Source organism: Rhinolophus hipposideros (genome assembly GCF_964194185.1).
Source record: "Rhinolophus hipposideros genome assembly, chromosome: 6".
Taxonomy (NCBI): Eukaryota; Metazoa; Chordata; class Mammalia; order Chiroptera; family Rhinolophidae; genus Rhinolophus; species Rhinolophus hipposideros.
Window position 1 is genome coordinate 52,953,226 of NC_138052.1, and position 15,407 is coordinate 52,968,632.

Genomic DNA, 15,407 nt, shown 5'->3' on the forward strand with positions numbered 1-15,407 from the left:
CAAGAGCAGGTGTAAATATGCACTTTTATATACAGCTCTTTCCACATTCCTCTTTGGAGTGTAATGACTCTCCCCACTTAGTTTAGTAAGAAAAGCCTAGGAGAACGAATGAGCAGAAGTGGAATGGGGCAGTAGAAAGGCCATCACACCAAAGCCCCAGGTGAGTGAGACACAACTCTAATTTGGTGGGAGTGTCACTTAACTTTTCTCTATGTTAATTTCATGTGGATAAAAATAGCAGGTGTATCTAACATTACAGATAAGTCGTAAAGTAAAACAGATGTGAAAAGTCAGGAATGATAGATAATGTGATGTGGTACTCCCTACATTCTGGAAATTGCCATTTTCAGTTTAAATCCAAGTAACTTCCATTTTCACCTGAAGCTTTCAAAGTATTCACTAGGAACTATAAGCCCAAATGATTATGAGTCAGTAATGAAACAATTTCATTAACATGGAAAAGCACATGAGAGTCCTTTCCAGCATTTCCTGAAATCATATAGGAAGGCTGTATTGACTTTTTGGTTCATTCCAAGGTAGCTTTGCAAACTGGTACCAAAAATTTATCAGCTCCACACCTACATGTCTTCATCTTCCTAAGCTTTACCCACATAGAAGGAATTTATTAATTGAAAGAATAATTTATTCATTCCATTTATTGCCCATATGTGCACAGGAAACTGAATAACACAGAAAAAGTAATTCAACATATATTGTCAAGGTCAATTTAGCAAAGGAAGATAAACTTGACCCAACAGTGATGGGCTTTACACATGGGGGCTCATCTTATTCAGAGACACGAAAGGATTGAGGATGGAGGAGCAAAAAGGAATAAAAGAGAGTTGAGGATCCTCTTAGAATAAAAGGGTACATAATTCTTGATTTTTTTCCATCTGACCTTGCATTATTAAATAAAAGAACATTCTATTCCATTCATAACTGAAATAATCTACTTTAGATTATTTTAAACTTTGATTTTATACTATCATGTAGTTAATGGATAATATAAAACAAAAAATGAATTTACTTTTGTTATTTATAATCATTAAACATTACATTTCCATCTTCAAGACAGTATTCTAAAGCTTTTATTATGTTAGGGTAGTGTGACAGGGCTCAGCAGTTCCTAAAAGTCCTGAAAACGAAGTGGTAGATAAGCCTGACACTTAATGGTGGTGAGGTCCTTAAAAAACAATACTGTGTTTTTAATGGAGTTACGCAGAGTGAGAAAGTAAAGCGGTTTTACTTTCCCTGCGTGTGTTTCTCATTTGAAGTTAGAAAAGAAGTTCAGTCTGATTGAGCTAGGTGGGGGGTAAAGAACTCGCCAGGTTTTACACATGAAAGCAAATGCTTAGAAGAAGAATTAAAAGCCAATGTACACTAAACTGTTAGAGTTAACTGGTGCCAGCCCTAAACTATACTCAAAAAGTGGAGTGTGAACATTCAAAGCTGATGATACTTGTCTCTTTGCCAGAACACCAGGCAGCAGAGCTAGAAACCATTAGTGCATCTTTTGCTCAGAAGTCAGTGGTCTCAGTGGTCGGCGTTTGTCACCTGCATCTCAGAGAGGCAGGTTTTTAAGATGGAACGTACTTCATAAAACTCCGTGGCTCAGACCATGGGGTCTGAACAGAAAGCCATGATTCATGGAACCCGTGTGTCTCTCATGATATTAATAAAAGTAAAAGAAAAAATGGGAAAAAATGAAAAAGATTTCCATGGTTAAATATTTAAGAAATTCAGAGTTAATCAAGGTTTAACATATTTCTTTCCTGAAGGACTTCTCTGAGCCTTCATTTATTATTTTGATGTGCATTAAAGTTTACCTAGTTATCAGGCCTGAGGGCCCTTTTTGAAGAGATACCTATTAGTCTGAGACTGGATACTTGTGTACCATGGGCCACAGTTTGGGAAGCACTGAGAAAAACATTATGATCCCTAACTTATAGTTGAGGGCATTGAGGCCCATGGTGATTATGTCCTACCTTGTTTCCCCGAAAATAAGACCTAGCCAGACAATCAGCTCTAATGCATCTTTTGGAGCAAAAATTAACATAAGACGTGGTGTTATGTTGTTATGTTATGTTATGTTATGTTATGTTATGTTATGTTATAAGACCCGATATTCTATTCTATTCTATTCTATTCTATTCTATTCTGTTCTGTTCTGTTCTGTTCTGTTCTGTTCTGTTCTGTTCTATTCTACAAGACTGGGTCTTATATTATAGCAATATAAGACCAGGTCTTATATTAATTTTTGCTCAAAAAGACACATTAGAGCTGATTGACCAGCTAGGTCTTATTTTCGGGGAAACGTGGTAGGAGGAGAACTCAGGTCTCAAACCTTCTAGGCCCAACTTTTCCCAGGGAGTGGTCAGGAAGCTGAGAAAAGAGAAGCTGTAACCGTAGTTCTTAGAAACATGCACACCAGGAAGGGTCTCCTAAAACTAACACTTCTGACAGTATGGTACACACACTCTTCTGGCTCAGTCAGAACGCACAGACCCTCCCCAATCACGAATGAGTACCTGATACAGAGGCATGCAGATGCTATCAATCCACTCCAGCTGCAACCGCGGTAGTTCATCTTTCCGGTTCCGATCAAAAATAGCCTAGAATGGCGGAGAAACTTGCTTTAATACACTAAAGTATTTTACAGGGGCTTTGTCTAACACTTTGCCGCAATGATCCAATTGTTACTAACTGAACACTTCACAAATCATGATCAATTTTTACACGTACTTTCTTTTCCTTTATCTATGATGAGAAATAAAGGATTTTCACCTCTTTTTATGAAATTTGTAAGCAAACTTACTTGAACTTTATAGCAAACAACTCCTTGGGGACAAAATCTGTCTTCTGATATATAGGTAACTGCCACTAAATCAAGCCATCAGGTCACTGGGGATTGGGTTCAAGCCAATGTTTTATTGCCAGAAAAATAACGCAGGTTTTTATTTTTATGGTGAAAGAGGGTGGGATAGATTAGAAAAGATCCTTAAAAGCAGTTTAAAAATAAACTACTTGTATTACTTTTTCAGGGTGGGGTGTTGGCAGTTCTGTGTGTTTTTCAATAAGGTTCTATCTGTCATGAATAAGTTCCTAATTTTTTATCAATCACTGGATAGATGATGGTGGAAGGTGCTTAGCTCTCCTTATTCCCAGCCTTTAAACTTTATAATATTTTAATATTTGGAAAATTTAGGTATATTTTTGAGAAAAAGAAGTGACATAGTTCTGTTGGAGAGATGTAAAAAGGGAAACAATCCATTACCATCGGAGGGCTAAAATGGATTCCTTGAACAAATACTGCCACTGAAAATGCCTCTCCCTTTGTTCTTAAGGACTAAGGCCAGGGTCTAAGAAACCAGTGACCCTGCCTTACGGTCTTTCTTCTATACAAAATGTGCCATCCACATCATTCTGGCATTCACATACGTCCTCAGGCAGATGCAAGACATCCCCTTGGTCCAGAGATCCTGAAAAATCCTGCAGCCTTCAGTCTTATGAAAAAGGGTGGTGTGGGTGGGGCAGAAATCCCTAGCTGCCAAGGCTCATGAGAAGGTAGAAGGGCACTGCTGAGGAAAATATCTGCAAATTATGGAGAATTTGACTGACTCCCACAGGCTCCGCACGTCCTTGTCTTGTAATGTGAAATGTTAAATATTAGGAAAGAAGACTATAATTTAGAGAGGACTGTGAAATGCTGGAAAAAGGGATGTTTCTTGGGGAACCATGAGTCTTGGTCCACAATGTTCCTTTAAAAAATATTTTGTTTTACCTTCTCTACAGCTCTCATTGTTATCTGCAATTTTCTTATTTATTTAATTACTCAGTTTCTGGTGCATAGTATAATTACCTTTTTAAAAATTCAGTGGTTTTTAGTATATTCACAATTAGTTGTACAGCTATTAACAATTTCAGAACACTTTTTATCACCCTAAAAAGAAATCCCATACCTATGAACAGTCACCCCCATCTTCCCCAAAACACCCCAGCCTTGGGCAGCCACTAATCTACTTTCTGTCTCTATAGATTTGCCTATTCTGCACATTTCATATAAATGGAATTATATGCTATGTGGTCTTCTGGGACTGGCTTCTTTCACTTAGCACAATGTTTTCAAGGTTTATTTCCATACTATGCATCAGCACTTCATTTTTATTGCCAAATGATATTCCATTATACAGATAAACCATATATTATTTACAGGTTCATCAATGGATGGGCATTTGAGTTGTTTCCACTTTTTGGTTATTATGAATAATGCTGCTATGAACATTCATGTACAAGTTTTTGTTTGGATATATGTTTTCATTTCTCTTGGGGATACACCTAAAGGTAGAATTGCTGGGCCCGTTGCTATGGCAACTCTAATGTTTAATGTTTTCTCACGCAGCTGCATCATTTTACATTCCCATCAGCGACGGATAAAGTTCCAATTTCTCCATGTCCTTGCCAACTCTTGCTACTGTCTAACTTTTTGTTTATAGCCATCTTAGTGGGTGCAAGGTGGTATTGCACTATACTTTTAATTCTTATTGCCAAGGTACTAATGATTTTGAGCCTCTTTTCATGTGCTTATTGGCCATTTATATATATCTTCTCCGGAGAAATGTCTATTCAGATCCTTTGTCCATTTTAAAAATTGGGTTATTTGACTTTTTATGGTAAGTTGTAATCGTTTTTATATATTCTTAGATACTAGGCTGATATCAGGTATATGATTTGCAAATAATGTCTCCCATTCTGTGGGTTGTCGTTTTAGTTTCTTGATAGTGTCCTTTGACATACACAGTTTTCAATTTTTATGAAGTCCAATTTATCTATTTTATATTTTGTCTCTTGTGCTTTTGGTATTATATATAAGACATCATGGCCAAATCCAATCCAAAAGGTTTATACCTTGTTTTCTTCTAAAAGTTTTATAGTTTTGGCTCCAACATTCATGTCCATGATCCATTTTGAGGTTATTTTGGGGTATGATGAGAGATAGGGTTCCAAATTCATTTGTATATGATATCCCATAGCCCCTGCAACATTTGGTGAAAAGACTATTTTTCCCCCCATTGCATTGTTTTGACATCCTTGTCAAAAAGTTAACCATAACTGTAAGGGTTCACTTCTGGACTAGTCACTTCTTCATAAATGTCTGATGAGTGGAAGTGTGAGAGAACACACTGTCCCGTGCTTTCCCTTTCTAGCGTTTGGCATCATGGAATTGATGACTAGTGATTAGTTCTTTAATGTCTCTATTTCCCACCAGTTGACAAGCTTTCTGAGGGAGAGCAAGATGGTGCCATGCTTATGGCTGGATGCAGAGTGTCCAGCTTCGTGCTTGGCACCTGGCTGTGCTGCAGCATATCCTAGTCACTAACTCACTGGTCCTGCTATTCTACTATTCTACTAATTCTACTATTAACCCTTAGTCTGTGGTCTAGATGAGCCTTCATCGTCATCGAGTTAGAGCTATGACCTCTCAAGGTGGCTCCTGGACAATTTTCTCCCTAAGTATCAAAGAATAATGGGCACAGTAGGTGTAGGCTCTGGGTGCCTGCATTTCTACACATCTTTGAAGGAGGACTAATAAGGGATACCTCTGCCACAGCAGCCAGGATCCAGCCATCAGCTACGTTAAGTAGACCTTTGTGAGGAGAGAGTAGCATTTAGAGCTATCTTCCATCGCAAAATCAGTTTCATTTACGTCTTCAGAAAACATACGTCTGCCTTACCTGAGCCTGCAGACAAAGGCTCTCAGTGCTGAGCCACTGCATCTGCCAGCTCACCAATGCTGGCAACTGACTCACATTTCCTTTTTTTTCATTTAATTAAATGACCTATAGTATTGCCGCATGGTAAATACTTTCCCTTCTGAGGATGCCTCTGAAATAACTTTTTAAAGAAGGGAAAAACTTTTATTTGAAAATAGATAGATAGCTGAGAGAAATTTGGTTGGACTAGGTTTTACACATTAACTATGTATTCCAATCTAGTATCTTTATTTTTATAACCAAAATTTGGTGACCAAATTTTGGTGACCAAAATTTTATAACCAAAAAGGAATAAAGGCATGTTTTGAAAACAGTATAGACGTGGCTTTGGAAACTAAAATAATCGGGGAGTGTTATAATCTATGGAGTCTTCTGACCTTTCATAGGTAGGCAAATTAAGAACAGTCAAAATTAGTAAGACTGTCAGTTCTGACTTCAAATAGGTGAAACTAAGGTAGGAGCTAGTTCTGCTACTTTTCTTTGCTTTTAAATATCGGCAAAGAAAGGTGTCTTAAAATGTAAAGATCTTATAAATACCTCCCAATGTTCAAAACTCAGTTGATTTGAATCCTCATAAACAGATACTCTTGACAACTGACACATTTCTTGAATTTCGTTGAATGTACTGTGCTGTACCAGGCATTAAAATACTTTGCACCATTCTTAGAGTTGTTGGGTTTTTAGCTGACCATTCATTAAAAATAAAGAAGCTGCTCCCTTCTTGAGGGTAGTGACAAAGGCATTTATATCTTTAGTATCCTGATGAGTTAAAACAGCATCATCCTGAGCCTACAGTAAGCATTTCCAAATATTTCAATGGACGAATCCCATGTAAACAGCATTGCAATCAGTAGAACCTAATTCCCCAGGTGAAACTTTTCATTTTGCAAACAAGGAAAGAAACAGACTGGCAAGGATTTGCTTCAGAGATTTTGGAATGTTCAAAATTGGAAAATAAAATCTAGAACTCTCCACTACTTCTGGCAGCTGTCTGTTCTAACTCCTCAAATCTGAACAGCTTGCCTTTAATATTTTTTTCTGTATTTCTATTTCAAAGTAGCCATTGACCACATCTGAAATGCCAGCACGGGCTTTGAGTTATTCAAATGCCACTCTGCAAATCCCTCCTTTTCCCTAGTTGTCCCGCTGTGGGTGCTCAGGAAATTCTTGTTAAGGAGCTCATCACTCTTAACCAGAAACCTGGGAATAAGAGTGTTGAGCATCTAAGTTTAATTAAAGTTTTAAACTTTCAGGAGTGCTTCCTTAAATCCATTCTCTGCCTTTCCCATTTTCAAGTTATGATTTGGAGTCATTTTAAAAAACGACGTTCAAAAGAGTAAACACGTCATAATAAAAGGATGAACTTACTGAAGGAGTGAGTTTGAGTTCTGATCTCTCCCGATCTCCTTGTTCAAAGAACTCACTGGTTACAAGTTCAGCCACCTGAAACATAAATATTTTAATTTTGGTTATGTGTAATTTATCACAAGACTCAGAAGTTATTTCTGGCTTATGTGTACAGCAATTATCTTCAACACACATAATCATTTAAAAAGATTACAAGGAAATACATTAACTTTTTGTGTTCGACGGTATTACACAATCTACTCAATGAAACTGATTTCCTTTTAAGCAGAAGAATGCGTGCAATGTATTTTTAGATGCATGCCAACATATAATTTCCAACAGTGTAGCCTGAATATTTGGGGTGAGGTACCCAGGTTGCTAGCTTCAAAGTAGGAAATGTTCTTATCCAGAAAAATGAAGCAAAGAAAACCTAACAGTAGTTTATGTTATTGTAGTATATTCGTAATAATAATTTAGCCCACTTTTGGTTGTTTCTATGTAGATTTGTTACATTGCTGCATACTCTTATCGTAACCTGGTTTCATCTTGCCCTCACAAAAACTCCTGAACCACCTTGCCCTAAGGACATCTGTGTGCACTCTGGACAGGGTACCCCCAGGGCACAGCTCGGCATCTGTTGGGAGTAATCAGACAAGGGGCAGATTCACTGTTCCTAGCAGACTTTTACAGTATGTCACCATATAGTTCGAAGAACATGATCTGCTCTTCAGGCTGTCTGAATCTATGTACGGAAAGCACTCACCTATGGTAGGTTCTAGTTGGTACAAGCACAATGGGATGGCTATTCTACCCTAAAGCATAGATATTTTTCCTAAGTAAGGACTTGTATTTTTCCACTTTTTACCCGTTAGTGTGGATGATCAGAAGCTATTGTTCATGGTCAGCCTAAAGAGACTTGTTTCTTTTCCAAGCCCTCTGTCTCTAAGGATAGCTTTATGGGAAGCAAATTGATATAACAGGTAAGTGTTGAGCAGGTCTTTTCAACAACACTGCGGTGTGCCTCTAGGAAATGTCTGAGATGAACTAGCCAGATTTACTAAATAGTAGAGAGCAGGAAAAAATCCTAGAGAACTTCATGGCAAGACAATCCGGATCCCCAGACTAATTTTCCCCTATTTCAGGCTCTTACAAAGATGAGGTTCTTAGGCCTGGCAAAGACTAGAATGGCTTAATTTTGATTAAGTGAACAGAATCAAGATAATTTACCTAAGCGTATCTTTCAAGAGCTTTTTTGCCAACCATAAATCGACAAAGCGTAAAAACATCATACACACACAGACACACACAAATTTTAAAGTAGCAAGTATAAAGTCATTTATAAAGCAATAGAATGTCTAGTCAGTTTGGATTTTAAATATCTAAAAAAATTCAACAGTATAAAACTAGCTTGAACTGACACAGGACAAAGTACTTAGAAAGGAAAAAGTTTCGGCACTGATATTTTAGACCACAGAGGCCAATGGCCCCTTGTAGGGGGGTTTCTGTCTTCTTGGTCACTGCTGTATTATTTTGTTTTTAGGAGGTAAACCTCTGCTGATAAGGGCAGAAACTCAAGGAAATAAAGAGTTCAAGAAAATAAAACACAAATAATCTGTTTTCCCAAATATCTTTTCATCAGAAAGCTTGGAGATCTCCTGTGTGTTCTCTAAGAGTTGTTTCACTCTTTTCTCTAGTCTTGGCCACTACCTTTCCCTTTAGCTCGCCAGGCCTTCTTCTTCCCCTCTCTGGCCTTTTAAAAGAAGGGCTGGTCCCCTAAGGGCCTGGCCTTATTTATTCAGTTTCCAGATCTCTTCTTCAGATTGCTTTGAGGTGGGTCCTTTGCCACTAAAGAATACAAATGTGCAATCAGGTCACCCCAAAGGTGGGAGTCCTGCAAGGTCTGTAGCTCCTGGAAAGCCAAGAAATGAAGACAAAACCCTGTCCTTGATCTTTCTAAAGTGGTCCCGGGTATCTCCGCTGTGCTTCTTTCACAGCTCAATTTGTACCACTGTTTTGTTTGTACTTAAAAACCCAATCGGGAACACTAAGTGGCTCCGGATTGAATTTTTACTAAAGAAGGAAATTGAGATGCTAATCAGGCCTTGGGGGATCAATGGGGAAACCACACGCTTAGAATCCTGTTTGTGAGGAAGGAAACGTGGGGGGAGACTCCAGTGAAAAAAAACGTTTTGAAAGGGAATTTAAGAAGTCAATGTCCAAGAAATTAGAAATATATTTATATTTTTATAAGAAGTTTCCGTTGCTTTTGTCCAAATGTTTCCTAAAATCATAGAAGTGATTTTGTTTTTGAAAATACCTGAACCTGTTCAATTTGGAGACAAACACAAATGAGATGTCCAGTTGAGAGCTGTAACAAGATTTCTGATGGAAGCATTTGGGACAACATGGGTTGGTGTTTTATTTTCTTGAACTCTTGAGTTTCTGCACTTAACAGCAGAGGTTTGCATCCTAAATAATGATAATAATAATAATGATAACAACAATAATACTTACATCAGTGACCAAGAAGATTGGTGACCACCTACAAGTGGTGGCCATCAGCCTCTTTGGTTTAAAACACCAATGCAGAAACATCTTTTCCTTCCAAGTACTTTGTCCTGACACTGTCCTGCGCCCAAGTGGGCTGCTGGCCCTTTAGTTCTTGACGTGTATTTCACTGAAGGCCTTGGCATATCATACCTCATTCCATGCCCTTTCCCATCTTCCCTGTTTTTTTCCCCCAGCCCCCCTCACTCTCTCCCACTCACCACCCCACCCCCCTTCCCTCCTTGCCTTAGTGGCCACCCACAGTCCTACACTTTTCCCCAATACCTGGAAGAGCCACCTACCTCTTCTCTGCAGTTTACTCTCAGACTTTACTGCAAGGGAGTCTGTCCCACACCGGGGAAGTCAACGGTGGGCAGAGATGTAAAACTCAGCTACTCAGCCACACAGATTCTTCACCGTTACCCTGCTTTGGGTAACTTCAAATATGTCACACTAATTGTACATCAGAAGCTAAACATTAATGAATGCCAACTATAATTTTATATATATAATGTGATGGTTCAGTGTGAGGTCGGAGGGATAGTGGATGGGGGGAGGGGGGTTCACAGTATGAGGGATATAAATGATGAACGTCTAAGTATTACCTTGTTTTGTACACCTGAAACTAATAAATAAATTAATTAATAATAAAAAAAAAAAATATGTCACACTAAAATGAAGACCAAAGCTCAACTGGAAGAGAGCAATTTATTGAAGGACAGTCCTACAGGAACTGTCCAATCTGCACTGGTCTGGGATGTGAACAAGAAATACACTTTTTTTTGTGTTAAGGAACTGAAATTTGAGAATGTATCTGTTATTGCTGCAAAGCCGAGCCTAGCTTTGGTTAACACAAAAATTGGTATGAAAGTGAGGTGCTGCCATTAGAAAGAAAGCGGAGGGGAAGGGAAGAAAAACATCGAAAGAAAGGAAAAGACCCTAAAATATGTGGTAGTAGCTTGGGGGCCAGCTATAAATAGTGAGGAAATGGTTGTTAGAGGCTATAAGGATGATGATTCATCTTACACAATGGCAAAATATTCTGTACAATTCTCATTGAAATAAAGCAAATAATGAACTTATAGCCTTAGGGGAAGAGACTGGAAAACAACGTTAGTAGCGTGTGATGGTCGCTGTGACTGTGTTTTTCTAGGTGCTATAAGAAGTGAGCTCAGAAATGGATTGGTGGGTTTCTAACCGGGAATGAAAGAGAATAGAGAAAGTCACAGATTCAGGGTCTTATAGAGAGAAAAGATGAAGCTGATTCTTCACCCCATACTGTAAAAATAAAAATTGAGATATGTTTTGAATGACAAAGGCTGATCAAGACAGCTTCAGAACAAGAATCAAATGGAAGGTATGGCCAGTACATCCATAGTTAAAAACTCTGAATGAATCAGCTGCTACACACCACACTCTTTCAAGTGGACAAAATGGCCCAGAGAAATGATTTAACTACATGGTCTCTCACTGGCACCTATTAGGTTCAAAGGACTAGGAATGAGAGAGAATGAAAGATGTATGTATGTATATTTCTTTGTTCCCGAGTATTAGAAAGTACAGAAATACAGCAGATCTAAACAGTTTGTATACACTAGAGCTGTGGTTGTGTTTATTGGCAAATGGAAATAACTGGAATCAAAGACATAGAAGCTGAACAGATGTTTAAGAGATGTTTGATACCAAAATTAACCAAAAAATCTGTGACTACATGAAACTTAAAAGAAGCCTTGGGCCCTCAACTTTCTTTAGGTGGGAAGCAGGCTGAGAAAGCTGCTTGGCCTTCGGATGTAGGCAAGGAGAATGATGGAAAAGGAGTAAGGTCCCAGTTGGATCTAAAGACCATGGAAAATAATGAATTTGGGGGCATCTTCCAGAGAATCAGGGCCTCTCACAGTAAATGCCCGGTGGGATTCTGGAATTGCTGTGGATCCCTAACTGCCAAGCGTTGCCATCTCTTCCCTTTCTGAATGGAGTGTTAAAATGAATATTTTGCGGTTTGGGTGTATGTTAGATGCTGTATTTTGGGTGTGTGCAGTTTTTAATGTGCACCCTGGCCTCATGTAGAGACCAGCACATATCACCCAGAGATCCTGGACTTCGAGCCTGAGGCTACAACTTAGGGGACATTTGGGTCATCTCCCTTGGGGAGAGGATGAGCATATTTTGCCGGCGAGAAGGAGTGTGAGTCATGTTTTCGACGATTAAAAGGGCAAATTTTGGTAGTCATGTTTTCATCAATTATTTCTGGCTTTCTACTTTCTGGGCACATGGAAGGATTATATTTCCCGGCTGGGCGGGGATTTGGGACAAGTTCTTGCCAATGAATGGTTGGGAGGGAGGCATTTAATTGACAGTGCTAGACCCTCCAGGACCTCTGCTGGAATGATCCAGATGGGGCTGCTCCTTCAACCCCAGTCCAGAATGAGGACAAAGAGGTGCCAGCCCACCCTGGATGAACACATTCGGGAGACATTGGTTGGTTTAAGCCACTGAGATTTTGGGTTTAGTGACAACCTCGCCTATTCTGCTGAGACACTGGCACCCCTTCAAACCGCTGACTGCTGCATTCTGTGTAAGAAAGCATAAAGCCCTGTGAAGAATGAAGGCTTGGGAGCCTAATCTGCTAGGATTTAAACCCCTGGCTCCACCACTTACTAGCTCTATGATCTCAGGCTATTATCCTTGCTAAGCCTCATTTTTCCCATTTGTGAAACAGGGATAATCACTGTATGCGTTGCCTGGGGCTGCCAGAAATGCCCGCAAACTTGGTTGCTTACAGCAACAGGAATTGCTCTCACAGTCCTGGAGGCCAGGAATTTAACGTCAGTTCACTGGACAGAAATCAAGGTGCTGGCAGGGCCACCCTCCGGGACGGCTCTGGGGGCCACTCCTTCCTTTGTCTCTTCCAGTGGCTGGTGGCCGTCAGCATACCCTTGCTCTGGCGGCATCACTGCAGTCTCTGCCGTGTCACTTCGCTTTCTCCTCCTCTGAACGTGTCATCACCCTGTGCCTCTCTTATAACAACACTTCAGATAGGATTTAGGGCTCCCCTGGATAATCCTGGACAATCCAGGATAATGGTGATGAGAATGACAACGACAGTGATGGTTTTTCCTCACATCTGCAAAGACCCCTTTTCCTTCTAAGGTAATGTTTACAGTTCCGGGGATTAGGACCAAATATCTACATTCTTGCTGAAGAATGTAGGTTGCCATTCTTCAGCAACCTACAGTAACTACACCTACCTCAAAGAGGGTTTTGAGAATTTAAATATATACAGATATATAAATACAGATATATAAATATATAATACAGATAAAGCAGTCATTTAATATTATTTGCTTCTTCAACCAATAATATTAGCGAGGCATTGTCATACGAATGTAGCTTACCGCCCTAAAATGTCAAGTCTTAAGATACCAAGTTCCTATTTTAGACCCCACCGCCCACACAGTAGGTGACACATAAAACTTAAAGAAATATTAACTTCAAATACTATCAGTAATCAAGAATCTCAAATTCTGTAGTTACAGCTTGAAAACTATTCTTGATTCAGAACTAATGCTTTTTGGCAGTGAAACCAGATAGGTGGTAAAGGTATGACTTCTGGGTACAGGTTAATTTGGATACTGCACAGTTTGGCCAGAGAACCCTGTGATCTCTAAACAGTCTTTAAAGGGAAACACAGAATTTCCTTTTTACCTCCTTGGTTTCTCTGTTGGTTTTTTTCAGACGTAAAAAACCCAAACCTTGTGCTAAAACATGATTACCTATTCAAAAACACTATTTTTTGAAACTCTGGCCTTAAGAAATGGTTATAGTGTTATTTGGGTTTAGTGTGTTAAAAAAAATCTTACAGAGTCAGAAATATTATTAGTGAGTGGAAGTCCAATAAAGAGAGGCTGGGCAATAAGCCGTGCAGAGCCTAACTAAGTCTCCCGCTACTTTTTACACCATGTTAATACTGATGCAAATTGACTAGGTTTCAGTGCCTGATAGTGGGGACTCTGGGAATATCGTTGCCCCCAGTCCTTCTTCTGCTAAACCCTGCCATTAATCACCACTTGCCTGTCTTGAGATCTCCCACGGTTTGGTCACGGCTCCAAGGTCACAGGCTGTCATTAACATTGATCTGAAAAACAGAACCAAACAAAACAGCCTGAATAATCTTTTGTTGCATTCTTAAACAAACCCGTCCTAGATACATAAATAAACAAAATGTGGTGAAAGCCAGCTCACATCTTCTTTTCCTCAACAAGGGTAGCACTGTTTATGGTCCCCAGGTTTGGCATCTCCATCCTGTGGCCACATTGCTTAGGGAAGACAAAGCGCGCACACACCCCGGGTGGCCCTTTTGTTTTGTCTGTGGCAGATCAGGGAAAGAAAAGCCTGGCATTCTCTATACCTGAGCTAAGCAAGCTCTGCCTACAATAATTTGTAACGCACATTGCTTTTTATTTTTAACTATCAGCAAGGAGATCAGTGTATAATAGTGTAAACATGGCTGATGAATCTATTTACCAGCTTACCATTCATTGATAGGAATGGAAGAAAATCTATACCCAGGAGTCAAGGCACACGCCATGTTAGCTGCTCCTTTTTCCTCTGCTCCATGGAGCTTTACCTCTGCTCCGTGGATTTACGGGGGAGAGCCATACTGTTTCACTCCAGTTTACTACCTGGCTACAACCATGTTCTATAAGCATTATGAAGAAACATATTCAGCTACAGCTTCCCTTAATTGGAGCAGGCAAGAAACCACAGGAAGGATCTAAATCAGATTTCTGAGGGGCAGATTTCTATTGGGTTTAACCAGAATCCACACTGAACTGGGGACACAGAAACAGAGGGAACATTCAAAATGTACAGAGCTCTGGTGCTTATAATTTGATGTAGTGGGAAAAGGAAAAAATAAGACACACTCTTTGTTCCAAATTTGCTTTTTTTGTAAAAGCAGCAATTGGTGATGAAAAGTAGTGCCAGATCTAAGTTGGGAAAACATATCTTGGCTAACTCCTGCAGGAAGAAAGGGTGTGTTGTTAAAGGTCAAGAGCTGTCCTGATGTCAGGTGTTCACATTTCATACCCCACCACATTCCACTGCCTTGGAAACATGTCTGCTTCCCAGATGGCAGAGCATGCCTGGATCGCAGTGGGGTTTGTGTAACTTCCCCCAGAGACCCCTCCAGGGAGCGAGGCAGAGCGGCAGGTAACAACAGGTCATTCAGAGCACCACCAGGCATACCAGCATTGGCTGCCCTCTCACGGAAGCCCCCACACCCCTGGGCTAGGTAAACGCTATGAAGAGAGACACATCTGTCTAGTCTTCATACTCCATCTTCTGTAACGAGTACTTCTGCAGTGCACAGTGCCTGCCTTTGTGCTAGGTGCTTCCAACTAACCACTCATTCCTAACTAAATGAATCCTCATCGTAAGCTTTGGAGGTGGGTGCTCTGATTCCTATTTTACAGAGAGGTAAATGGAAACATGGAGAGGGTAAGTCGCTGTCCCAAAGCGAGAAAAGGATTCAGGATTCTGTGCTTCTCACAAAGCTACCGGACTCCCTCTTGCTACACTCTGATGCTTCTCATCTTAGGTTGTGCTGGTACCAGAGTGGGACAAGACTGCGCGAAAAGCACTGGACTTTGCAGTCTCTCTCCTGGACAGGAAGTAATCTCTGTGAGGTTGCCTACTTGTATTGTAGTTTGGATAGTTACTTAGGCTCCATTTACCTGATAA

At 39.9% G+C, this 15,407-nt stretch overlaps 1 protein-coding gene across 3 annotated transcripts in view; it reads right to left on the reverse strand.

Annotated features, from left to right (window-relative positions):
* The window catches only part of PDE11A (phosphodiesterase 11A), a gene marked incomplete at its 5' end in the record, with an annotated part of 327,465 nt that overhangs the window by 33,258 nt on the left and 278,800 nt on the right, over positions 1-15,407 (reverse strand). For all 3 annotated transcript variants that reach the window (XM_081051501.1, XM_081051500.1, XM_081051499.1), the window contains 3 exons: positions 2,529-2,612; positions 7,140-7,214; positions 13,737-13,800. In XM_081051501.1, coding sequence (XP_080907627.1) covers positions 2,529-2,612; positions 7,140-7,214; positions 13,737-13,800 — 223 coding nt within the window. The remainder of the gene's footprint in view (positions 1-2,528; positions 2,613-7,139; positions 7,215-13,736; positions 13,801-15,407) is intronic.